This window comes from Arvicanthis niloticus, chromosome 6, assembly GCF_011762505.2.
Source record: "Arvicanthis niloticus isolate mArvNil1 chromosome 6, mArvNil1.pat.X, whole genome shotgun sequence".
Classification (NCBI taxonomy): domain Eukaryota; kingdom Metazoa; phylum Chordata; class Mammalia; order Rodentia; family Muridae; genus Arvicanthis; species Arvicanthis niloticus.
Window position 1 is genome coordinate 19,057,371 of NC_047663.1, and position 11,805 is coordinate 19,069,175.

General features: G+C 43.9%; 1 protein-coding gene across 3 annotated transcripts in view; it reads left to right on the forward strand.

Annotated features, from left to right (window-relative positions):
* The window catches only part of Plekhm1 (pleckstrin homology and RUN domain containing M1), a 45,437-nt gene that overhangs the window by 9,061 nt on the left and 24,571 nt on the right, over window positions 1–11,805 (forward strand). For all 3 annotated transcript variants that reach the window (XM_076935674.1, XM_034506226.2, XM_076935673.1), the window contains 2 exons: window positions 5,708–5,955; window positions 7,522–8,148. In XM_076935674.1, coding sequence (XP_076791789.1) covers window positions 5,708–5,955; window positions 7,522–8,148 — 875 coding nt within the window. The remainder of the gene's footprint in view (window positions 1–5,707; window positions 5,956–7,521; window positions 8,149–11,805) is intronic.

Here is an 11,805-nt window from a genome sequence, read left to right on the forward strand (position 1 = left end):
TCCTTGGGATTCTCCTCTCTCCTCCTCCTCAGTGCTGAAACCACAGATATCGCCATGCCCAGTTTTTTTATGTGGGTGCTGGGGATCCCAACTCAGGTTCTCATGTTTGCGTTTACTTTACAGTTTGCTCAAGCCCTTAGTCTGTCTGATGCAGCTGATCTCATTAGTTTCAATAGTGGGCTTAAGTTGGTACCGTGTGTGTGTGTGTGTGTGTGTGTGTGTGTGTGTGTGTGTGTGTGTGTGTTAGGTATTACTTTCCAGGAAAACTTCAAGCAAACATATTTGTGGCCAGTTTACCAGAACTTAGAACTTCTCCAACAGCAATTTTTTTTTTTTCACGTGCTTGGCCCTGGACTTGCCTAGGCGATCATGACAGGCTGTCTTTGTCCTCGGAAAGGCAAGCGGTCAGATAGCTTTTAGACTCAGTGGAACCCTGTGGTGGCTTCTTTGAAGAATCCTTTTCTCCCAGAACTGCTCCCCAGTTACCAGAATCTTCTGCAATAAGGAGCTGCAAGCAGCAGCTCTCTGCCTTCCCTCTCCTGGCCACTAGAGGGTCAGCTCCGCCTGTTTCCCTGCTGGCTTCCAGCTAGGCCTTTGAAGTCATCCCTGTCCTACCCTGGGCCCTATGGAGCAGATCCCTCTCCTCCTCCTAGCAAGAGGTGCACAGACTCGCTCCTTGAGGTGTATGTCTAGTTATCCCTGCATTCCCTGACACAGAACCTAGTAGGCACTCAGTTGGAAATAGTTTGACCCTTTTATATAATGTATTTTAAGTAACATTTAAAATTCAACCCCAAGATTGAAATCTTTGCTTCAAAGGACACTATTCATAATGCGTTGGAGGAGGGATGAAAAGATACTATCCATAGAAAAAGAGAAGATATTATCTCTGGAAAAGTTCTTGTATTCAAAATATGTAGAGAACTATTTCAGCCTTTAAGAGAGAATCTAGGGTTGGGAAATGGGTATGTATGGTGTGTGCTGGTATGAAGCCCTCTGTTTAGATCTCCAGAACCCTTGTGGTAGTCTTTATAACCCCAGTTAGGGAGAGGGAAGGCACATTTCTGAGAAATCCCCAGGGTTCACCGGCCAGGTAGGCCATGAATTTGTGAGCACAGGTTCAGTAAGAGACCTTGTCTATAAGAATAGTGTGTGTGCTGAGCATGGTGGCGAACTCTTTAATCCCAGCATTTGGGAGGCAGAGGCATGTGCATCTCTGAGTTCCAGGCCAGCCTGGTCTACAGAGTGAGTTCTAGGACAGCCAGAGCTACAGAGAGAAACCCTGTCTGGAAAAACCACAATAATAACAAAAAAGACTAATATGTAGAGTAACTAAGACACTCATCCCACATGTATGTGCTGACCTACACATGCACTGACACACACAAGCCCACACAGCACACATAAAAACCAGTTATACAGTGGACAAAGAGTTTCTGCAAGGAAGATATACAAATGAACAGTGAGTACACAAAATGAAACTTTTTCTATTACTGTTAATTACTTTTAAATTAATTACTATTAAACCCAGGGAAGTGGAAGAGAAAGCCACAGTAAGATGCTGCTTCACTCCATTAAGGTGGCTGTAATCAGAGAGATAATAGCAAGTATTGACAAAAACATGCAAAAGCTAGACTTCTCCTCTAACCTCTGAGAATGTAAAAATTATAGCTACTTTGGCAAACAGCTCTGTTTCCTAGAAAACATAGTGTTTTAAGGTGTTTTTTTATTCCTTTTCCTTCTGGTGTTAAGGGATGAAATACAGGATCTCACAAATACAGGCAGTGCTTTACCCCTGAGCCACATCCCCAGCCTGGCATGGAGAGCCTAGATTTTTAATGTGATTTAGCCATTCTTCGGATTTAAAGACAGGTTTTACTATGTAGTCTAGGCTGGCCTCAAACTTAACTATCAAGACGGCCTCCAACTCCCATGAAAGTCCTCAGCTTTTAGCAGTCAGGGTTGCAAGTCTGTCACTGCAAGCTCACATGTCAGTGGCTCATCGGTTCCATGACTGCGTAAAGATGTGGATAAAAACACTCAGAGCAGCACTGTAGCCAAAAAGTACCATCAAGCCAGGTATTTGTATTCTCATGAATGGCCAAATAAAGCTTGGTATATCCATGCAGTAGAATTTACCTGACAGTAAGAAAGAACTAAATTTTGAGGCTGTGCTGTAGTACAGATAACCCCTGAACACATGCCAAGTCACAGAAACCAAACTTGAAGTCACATGCTGTATGCTTCCATTTCTTTGAAATGTCCGAAATAGATAAATCTGTCGAGTCAGAAAGTAAAATTACCCCACAGCCACCCCACTCCCTGCTACTAATACACACTGTTTCTTTCAGTGGTGTTGAAATGCTCTAAAATTAGCTAATGGCAAAGATTGCACAATTCTCTGAATATGCTAAAAACCACTGAGCTTCCTTTTCCAAAACTTTCTATATTTTATTGTCTGTAAATTTTCAAATCGAGAAGTTTAATGAACTATAGACAGAGTAAATATAATAAAACCCTTGGGCTTTTGGTATTGCTGTGGAATACATCTATGATTAAAAGTAATAACAAGAACATAAAATAATACTGGAGAGATGCCTGAGAGTTAACATTACTTGCTACTGGTTTTTGTTTGGTTGGGGGTTTTTGTTGTTGTTTTGTTTTGTTTTGTTTTGTTTTTTTAAATGGTCTCTTGATGTAGCCCTGGCTGTCCTGGAACTCACTCTGTAGACCAGGCCGGCCTCAAACTCAAAAATCCACCTGCCTCTGCCTCTCAGGCGCTGGGATTAAAGGCGTGCCACCACTCCTGTCCTAATTAGGGTTCCTGAGAGAACCCTAATTCAGTTCCTAGTACCCAGTGTTAGTTCACAACTGCCTATAATTCAGTTCCAGGGGGATCCACTATCCTCTTCTGGTCCCCAAGAGTGCGGCACACACGATGCGCTTACATGCAGGCAAAATATACACATAAACTAAAATAAGTAAGTTTCTTTACAGGTTTTATTTTTATTTTATATGAACATTTTGCCCAAAAGTGTAAATATATCACATGCATACAGTGCCTGTGGAGGCCAGAAGAGGGCATCAGATTTCTATACAGTAGTTACAGACATGAGTAGCCACGTGCATGCTAGGCCTCAAACCTGGTCCTCCACAAGAGCAGCCAGTGCTCCTAAGCTGAGCCATCCCTCCAGCTCCCAGTAAGTGAACCTCGTTAATTTTTTTTTTTTTTTTTTTTTTTTTTTGAAAATTTCATATATGAGTACTATATGTCATTTCTAGCCCTCCTGCCTCCAGCTCCTCCTGTGACCCCCCCAAAGGCACTTCAAGTTCACAATCTCTTCTCTGGTTGTTACTGTCACCGTCGCACACATACAGACACAAACTTGTGCAGAGATAGAATCTACAAAGCTCATTAGGAATGCTCTTCTGCGTATGGGACTGGACAGCCTCGTGTGCTCATCCCGATTGAGACAGGGTCGTACCATGTAGCCCTGGCTGATCTGGAACTCCTTACGTAGATCAGATTACCCTCAGGCTTACAGAGATCTGCCTGCTTCTACCTCCTGAGTGCTGAGATTAAAGAAATGTGCCACCATGCTCAGTGTCAATAAATTAGTAATAATAATAATAATTTGTGAAAGTAAAAGTTAACCAGAATTCAAGAATGTGGTTACTTCTGGGGAGGATCAAAAAACAGTAAAACAAACAAACCCAGAAGTTTGTAGTTTAAATGAGAGAAGTTAAATGTGAATTATAACTTATTAATTAATTTTTAAAATTCAACTTTCCAAACACACTTTCTGTTCAGATAAAGTCAGAATAAAAGTGAAGTATTTATCTATAACTTAACACTTGCTTCAAACCAGTTTTTCTGCAATTCTGTCTAGTTCTTTGCCAAACACTAATATGATTTGATAGACTTATAATTATGGTTATATGTTTTTTCCACCAACACTTGGTATACATTATGAATTTCATGCCTTATATATGCTTATGGTATCACACACAGTGGCAAGTGTTAGAGACATGAAGAGGAATGAAAAATCAACTTCTGTCCTTAAGCAGTGACCCCTTCTGGGCATGGTGGTTCAGATAGATCTCTAAATTCAAGGTTAGCCTGGTCTACAAAGTGAATTCCAGGATGGCCAGAGCTACAGAAACTCTTTCTCAAAAACCATCATGATGATGATGGATGATGATTGTTGATTGATGATGATGAGGAGGAGGAGATGGATGGATGATGATGATTGTTGATTGATGATGATTGTTGATTGATGATGATGATGATGATGGATGATGATTGATGATGATGATGATGATTGATGAATGATGGATGATGATGATGATGATTGATGATGATTGTTGATTGATGATGATGAGGAGGAGGAGGAGGAGATGGATGGATGATGATGATTGTTGATTGATGATGATGATGGATGATGATTGTAATTGATGATGATGATAGATGATGATTGTTGATTGATGATGATGATGGATGATTGTTGATTGATGATGATGATGATGATGGATGATGATTGATGATGATGATGATGATGATGGATGATTGTTGATTGATGATGATGATAGATGATGATTGTTGATTGATGATGATGATGATGATGATTGATGATGATGATGATTGATGATGATTGTTGATTGATGATGATGATGATAGATGATGATTATTGATTGATGATGATGATGATGATTGATGATGATTGATGATGATTGTTGATTGATGATGATTGTTGATTGATAATGATGATGATAGATGATGATTGTTGATTGATGATGATGATGATGATGGATGATGATTGACGATGATGATGATGATGATGATGGATGATGATTGTAATTGATGATGATGATGAATGATGGATGATGATGATGATGGATGCCATGTCCCGGTGCTATAGATCACAAAATACCAAGATATCATTGCTGTTTAACTTTTAGGGAATTGAGGCTCAGAGAGGTTAAGTGAAATATTTGCAAACAGAGCTGGAACTGACTCTTAAGGCTTTGCTCTAGGCCCAGGCTCTTTAATGTAATTCTACTTCTATGGTCTTGACCTTTTTCCATTCCCCACAGTGTTGGGGATCTAACCAAGGGCTGTGCCTGTCAAGCATGCTCTCTTGAGCCACACTTGCTGGTCCTTTTTTTGTTATTGCTCTAAAGAAATACTGTCTGCTTCCTTAGCTTATTTCTGCAGAGTGCCCCCAAGCCACCATAGCGGTGTTTAAATACAAGATTGATGTTTAGTTTTAAAAAACAAAAGATGGGGCTGGAGCGAAGTTTCCGTGGTTAAAGCACTTGTTGCTTTTGCAGAGGACCTGGATTTGATTCCCAGCATCTACATGGTGTGTGGTCGACAACCATCTGTAACTCCAGTTTTAGGGAATTTGATACCCTCTTCTAATATCAGACACTAGGCACACATGTGATACACACACATATATTAATAAATCTAATTAAAACTTTAAAAAAAAAACAAGAACAAGAAACGATGTACAAAACAGAACTATTTCTTCTGTATTCTGGATCTTCACTTGCCACAGTAGCAAGCTTTGCAGGAGTCTAGGTTACATGCGTTGGAGTTTGTGTGTGTGTGGTTACACACATTGAAAGACAGGTCATGGACTACATTCTAGGACTCCTGTAGGATGTACCTCTAAAGTCTGCCCTTGTGTTTGACACAACTTAGGTCATCAAGAAGAAGCTAGTGGGGTCTGTGAAGGCTCTGCAGAAACAGCATGTGTCTCTGGACACAGTGGTCACCAGTGAAGATGGAGATGCCAACACCATGTGCAGTGCCCTGGAGGCCGTGTTCATCCACGGCCTGCATGCCAAGCACATCCGTGCTGAGGCTGTCGGCAAAAGGAAGAAGCACACTCACCAGAAGCCTCTGCCTCAGCCTGTCTTCTGGCCCCTTCTGAAAGCCGTCACCCACAAGTGAGATACGTCAGGGAAGAGCTTCAGAGTTGGGGGCACTTGACTCCTTCTGAGGGTGGCAAAGCCAGAAAACAGTGTTCTAGTGTGGTCATTATTCGATGATTGTAGGGCTGGGCTTAAGGAAGGCTTGTCTCCAGACCGTGAGACATTCCCTCCTCTAGAGCCTGTGGCTTCTCCTCACACCAGCACTAGTGCCCTTTTGACTCCGCTAGCTAAGTCGTGTACTTACTATCAAGTGTTGTGGCCCGAGAAGACTAAAGTATCCCCTCTCCTTTTAACAGGACGTGCTGCTGGCTTGCCTTTGAATAGTTGAGTCTGTCTTCAAAACTTAAAATTTAATTTCTTAAAATGTTTATATGTGTAAATGTTTCCCTACACGGATGTCTGTGCACCATATCTGTGTCTGGTGCGGGGGACACAAGCCAAAGGAGGGTGCCAGATTCCTGGGAACTGGAGCTATAGATGACTGAGCTGACTGAGCCAACATGTGGGTGCTGGAAATCAAACCTGGGTTCTCTGCAAAAGCAGCCAAGTGCTTTTAACCAATGAGCCATTTCTCCAGGTCCTGAATTCTAAACTTTATGTTCATGATGAGGTATGCATGGCATTTAGCCAAGAAGCCAGATATACCTCTGAATATTCACCCCAAGGCCCTGTCTTTGACCTTGTCCTTGGCTGCTTAGGCCCTATGCTGGCAGCTGGCACTACCTCCATAAAGTATTAAAGATGCCTTGTTAGTCTCTGGTCTGCCTTCCTGTACCTGCTGCTTCTGCCCTGTCTTGATTTCTTAGCTCTCTTCTGAGTAACAGTGGTTTTCTTTCTTTTTAGTTTTTAGATTTTTTTTTTAAGTTTATGTGTATGGGTGTGTGTCAGTGTGTATATCCCACATGCATGTGGGTGCCCATGGAGTCCAGAATTAGAAATCAGATCCCCTGGAGCTGGAGTTAGGAGTACTTGTGAGACACTCAACATAATGTGCTGGGACTAGAACTGGAAGCACAGCAAGTTCTCTTAACCACTGAGCCACCACCGCTTCAGTCCCTGAGAATGATTTGCTAGTTGTCTCTATGTCTTGTTCAGTGTTTCCTTGGGTCAGTTAGCCAGTCAGTATGTATTGTGCTGAAGTTAAGTGAAGCTTAGCCACTGAGTCCAGAGGACTATGGGTGCACTTCTGCATAGGATGCTGTGACAGCAGAGAAGGGGGTTACGTCAGACTGAAGCTTTGGGAACTGCGTTTCTACACCTAAGGTCCGAGTGTTCCCTTCAGTGCTAGTTGCTTGCAACTGAGCATATCTCAGTAGTTGAATGCTTGCTTCATATGCACAAGCTCTGGCTTTATTCCCTAGGAACTAGGGTTGGACTCAGCAAATGTGTCTTGGGTTAGTAGCTGACATCTGGTAGCTATAGCTCAGCAGCTCGGCCTTCCTAGATTCCAGAGACATCGTTACCCCAGAATTTAAATAGGATCCTGTTTGCAGTACTTTATCACTGGTTCTTGTTAAGCAGTAGCTTGAGCTGTGTCTGAGATTTGGGTTCTTGAAACACATCTGCTCTGTCCCCCTGCAGACACATTATCTCAGATTTGGAGCACCTGGTCTTCATCAACACAGATGTGGGCCGTTGCCGGGCCTGGCTGCGGTTGGCCCTCAATGATGGTCTGATGGAGTGCTATCTGAAGCTGCTCCTGCAGGACCCCGCACGGTTGTGCGAGTACTATCAGCCCACAGCCCTGCTGCGAGATGCTGAGGAGGCCGAGTTCCTCCTGAGCTTCCTGCAAGGACTAACATCCTTGTCCTTTGAACTCTCCTACAAGTCAGCCATCTTAAATGAATGGACACTCACCCCATTGTCTCTCTCTGGGCTTTGCCCTCTCTCTGAGCTCGACCCTCTCACTACCTCTGGTGCAGAACTACAACGGAAAGAGTCTCTGGATTCAATTTCCCACTCCTCAGGCTCTGAGGACATTGAAGTCCAACACTCGGGCCATAAGATCCGCAGGAACAGGAAGCTCACTGCCTCCTCCCTCAGCCTGGACACAGCCAGTTCATCCCAGCTGTCTTGCAGCCTGAATTCTGACAGCTGCCTGCTCCATGAGAATGGTCCCAAGAGTCCAGACCATTCTGAGGAACCTATGTCCTACGACTCAGATCTGGGCACAGCAAATGCCGACGACTCCGACAGGTCTCTGCAAGAGTGAGTACCTCCCTCACCCTTACTCTGTCTTCCTGTACATGTGACTGTCACCAGACGGTGGGATATAAAGAAAGAAAGGAAACAGGGCTCTCACTGTAACTGAGAAAATAGCACAGTGGGAGAATGGATTGCTTTATTTGTTTTTTGAAATGGTTTTCCTCTGTAGCCCAGGCTAGCCTGGGACTCCTAAGTGCTGGCATTAGAGGTGTGAGCCACCACTCCCAGCTGGAGAATAGATCAGTACTCAGAGTTGAACTGAGTCTTTGGCCTTTCTAAGGTCCTTAGAAACTGTGTCTTTTTCATCTAGAGGGAAGGAGTTGGTAGATGAGCGTGTGTATACAACTTCCATCCAATACAGTACATTAGAGTACATAGGCTGTGACCCTGCAGAACACCTGGCAGATACAAAACCTGTGCAAATGGAGAGTAGTGAGTGTGGAGGAGAGTGCAGAACAGACTCCTTTAACTCTTAACCAGAGAGGGGAATGAGGCAGAGCTCCTGCTGTCTCCAGTGCTTGATAAGCTGTCTGCCCTGGAGCTGCACTGCCAGCCTTGGTAGGTCCTTCTTCACACCCCACACTCATGGAGTTCTGCAAATCAAACCAGGGCCTTCCATGAGCTAGACATGCCCTCTACCCCTGAACTACATCCCCAAACTCCAAAGCTATTTGGTTTTTTTTTTTTTTTTTTTTTTTTTTTAAGATTTATTTATTTCATGTATGTGAGTACACTGTCACTGTCTTCAGACACACCAGAAGAGGGCATTGGGTACCATTACAGATGGCTGTGAGCCACCATGTGATTGCTGGGAATTGAACTCAGGAACTGTGGAAAAGCAGTCAGTGCTCTTGACCGCTGAGCCATCTCTCCAGCCCTTTTATTTTTATTTTTTTATTTTTATTTAATTATTTTTGTGAGACAGGGTCTCATACTATAGCTCAGGCTAGCCAAAGACTTGCTCTAAAACTGAGGCTAGCCTTGAACTCTTTGATCCTTCTGCCTCCACCTCCTGAGGACATGTGTTTCCAAGTTCCTAAATGTATCAGTAACAGATAGAGTGAGGTTTTACTTTATTTTCTGTTTAAATTTTCTTCCTATTTCTTCCCTTTTCTACAACAAGTAGTATAGGCATGTTTCTGTATAGCTGGTGTGTCAGAGCCTCTTCTTTCTTTTCTGATGTATATTGTTCCACTCAGTGGACATTTAGATGACTCAGCTCCCAGAAGCACAAGAATTGAATGAAGAAAAACTGGTCTGCAGTTTCCACAAATGCTGTCTGTTAACACTCTGCTAGGAATGTCCCACAGTCTCATAGTCATGCCAGTGGAAGGTGTTGTCAAGGCCGTGGGTGTTTGGTAACTTGTTATTGAGTTAAGCTCCTTCAGTTAAGCCCGTGTCCATCAGTTCATGTCTAGCATCTTTCCACTACCACTGCACACCCCACAGCCTTGGTTCAGGACCTTCCCAGTTGCCACCTGGGATAGGATAGATGTGTGAGCAGGGCTGACAGAAGACCTAGTTTCCAGGACTGCCTCCACAGTTTGCAAGTTGAGCAGAGAGAGAAAGCAGTAGACTGGACATGGCCTGCAGACTGGACCTGGCCAGGGCTATCAGTGAGAGAAGGGAGAATGAGCAGAGGCAGAGCATGGTGAACATACCAGGCGGGGAAAACCAAGAGAACAAATAGGCGTCTGGGAGGAGGAGGCCTGTGGAGAGGAGAAGGGCTGAGATGCTTGTGGACTTTGGAGTGTGTAACAGGTACTTGTGATACTGAGACAGCCTGGAGGCCAGCATGTGCTTTGTGAAACTACAGGGATATGTCCGTTGGAAAGCCGTGTGTTCCTTCTGCCAGAGGTAAGGAAATGACTACTTTAGGCAGATGGAACTGGTTTCACAAGTTCCTGAGGAGCGCTGGCTTTTATCTGACGACCAGAAGTCCTCCTGTAGTCCAGGTTGAGTTCATTTCCAGATATTTGCACAGCCTTTTGGAGCTTGAAACCTTGGGGTTTTCTTTAGACCTGACAGTGGCTGCTCATGTGAGGATGGTAGGCCCCAGAGGTGGAGCGCCGAGCTGTGAGATGGCAATTTCAGGTGTCAAGTGAGTTTAGATAGAGCATACTGGGGAGTAACGCCAGGGAACTGTCTCTGCTTTGAAGTGCTGGGGTGGGGGATACAGCATGACTTGGGCTAGCCTACCTCTCTCAGTTCTTCTCTCTGTCATGTGCCTTGACCTTTATCTCTCGTGAGTCTTATGACTGGAAGATTCCAGCACAAGGTCGTTGAATCAGTGACTGTCCACCCTGTCTAGGAATCACTGACATGGTTCTTAGGGGAAACTCAGAGTTGAGGCTCAGGATGATATAGACAAGCACTAGACACTGATAGAATAACGAGCCTGGAGCACACAGATGTACATACAAAGGCTGTGCTACCACTCTCAGAGCTGGGCCTTTAAGTTACCCTCTTTGGAGGGAAGGGATGCCACATCCATGTGGAGGTCAGAGGTCAGAGGACAACTTTCAGGAGTTGGTTCTCTCCAGAGGACCAAAGCCAGGTCCTCAGGGTTGACAGCAAGTGCCTTTACTTGCTGAGCTGACTCCCTGGACCTGCATTTTTCTTTTTAAAAATGGAGTCATGCCATGTAGCCTAGGCTGGTTCTGAACTCTCGATCTTCCAGAGCTGATTCACAAAAAAGCACTCCCACCCCTGGCTTGAGGTTAGCCTGGAAGCTGCGGAGACCACCATTTCTCAGTGTGTGTTTGAATAATAAAAGATCCCCAGCAGCTCTTGAGTTGAGTTTATTCTTTAATAACAGTGAACATTTATGTTAGATAGGCATAAACACCCTGTTCTTAATAATTCAACTCTTAAAACATCTGCAGATTAAACAAAGCACAAAACATAACTTCAGATGAAACTTGCTCAAAATACTGTAAGGGCTTCTGTTTGGCAAAAAGTAAATTGCAGCTTGCCATGTGGGCTGACTGTTCTTTGGGTCTGTACTATAATTTTGGAGGGTTGTAGTCTCAGCAGCTGAACTGCCAGGGTTGTCTATTTACCAGGCTTCTGCCTGCTCATCCTTCCTGACCTTGACATGAGGATAAGACTGTAAAGGAAAGAAGATGGGGGAGGAGTCAGGATGCAAAGCTTAGCACCTTGGGGGAGGAAGTCGGGATCCTGGATGGTGGTTTGATTGTGTAATTAATTGCTACATACAATCTCTGACATCAGTTCTCTCATTACTTGTCTTTGTATAAACAGCTGCAAAAAGTTTTTAGAATATGTATTTATTGAAAGTAATTTTTTCATGCAGTATATTCTGATCATGGTTTCCTCTCCCACAACTTCTCCCAGATCCTCCCGACTTTTCCCCTGTACATCCTGACCTAGTTGTGCCTGGAGGACACTGTTTCCTTGGTGTCATCCATCCCCTCTGGCTCTTAACAATTCTCTGCAAAACTTTGCTAGTGTTTGTCAGACGCCTTAGCACTAGAGCTCAGCTCTGGGCTTTCTTCAGCCGCCCTTACCTGCCAGTGAAACAGAACTGTGTGCCACAAGCAGGAAGGTCTGCCTGGCTTGGCAGAACTGCTCAACAAGATGCACACCTCACACATACATGCATGCATGCATACATACATACACACACACATACATGCA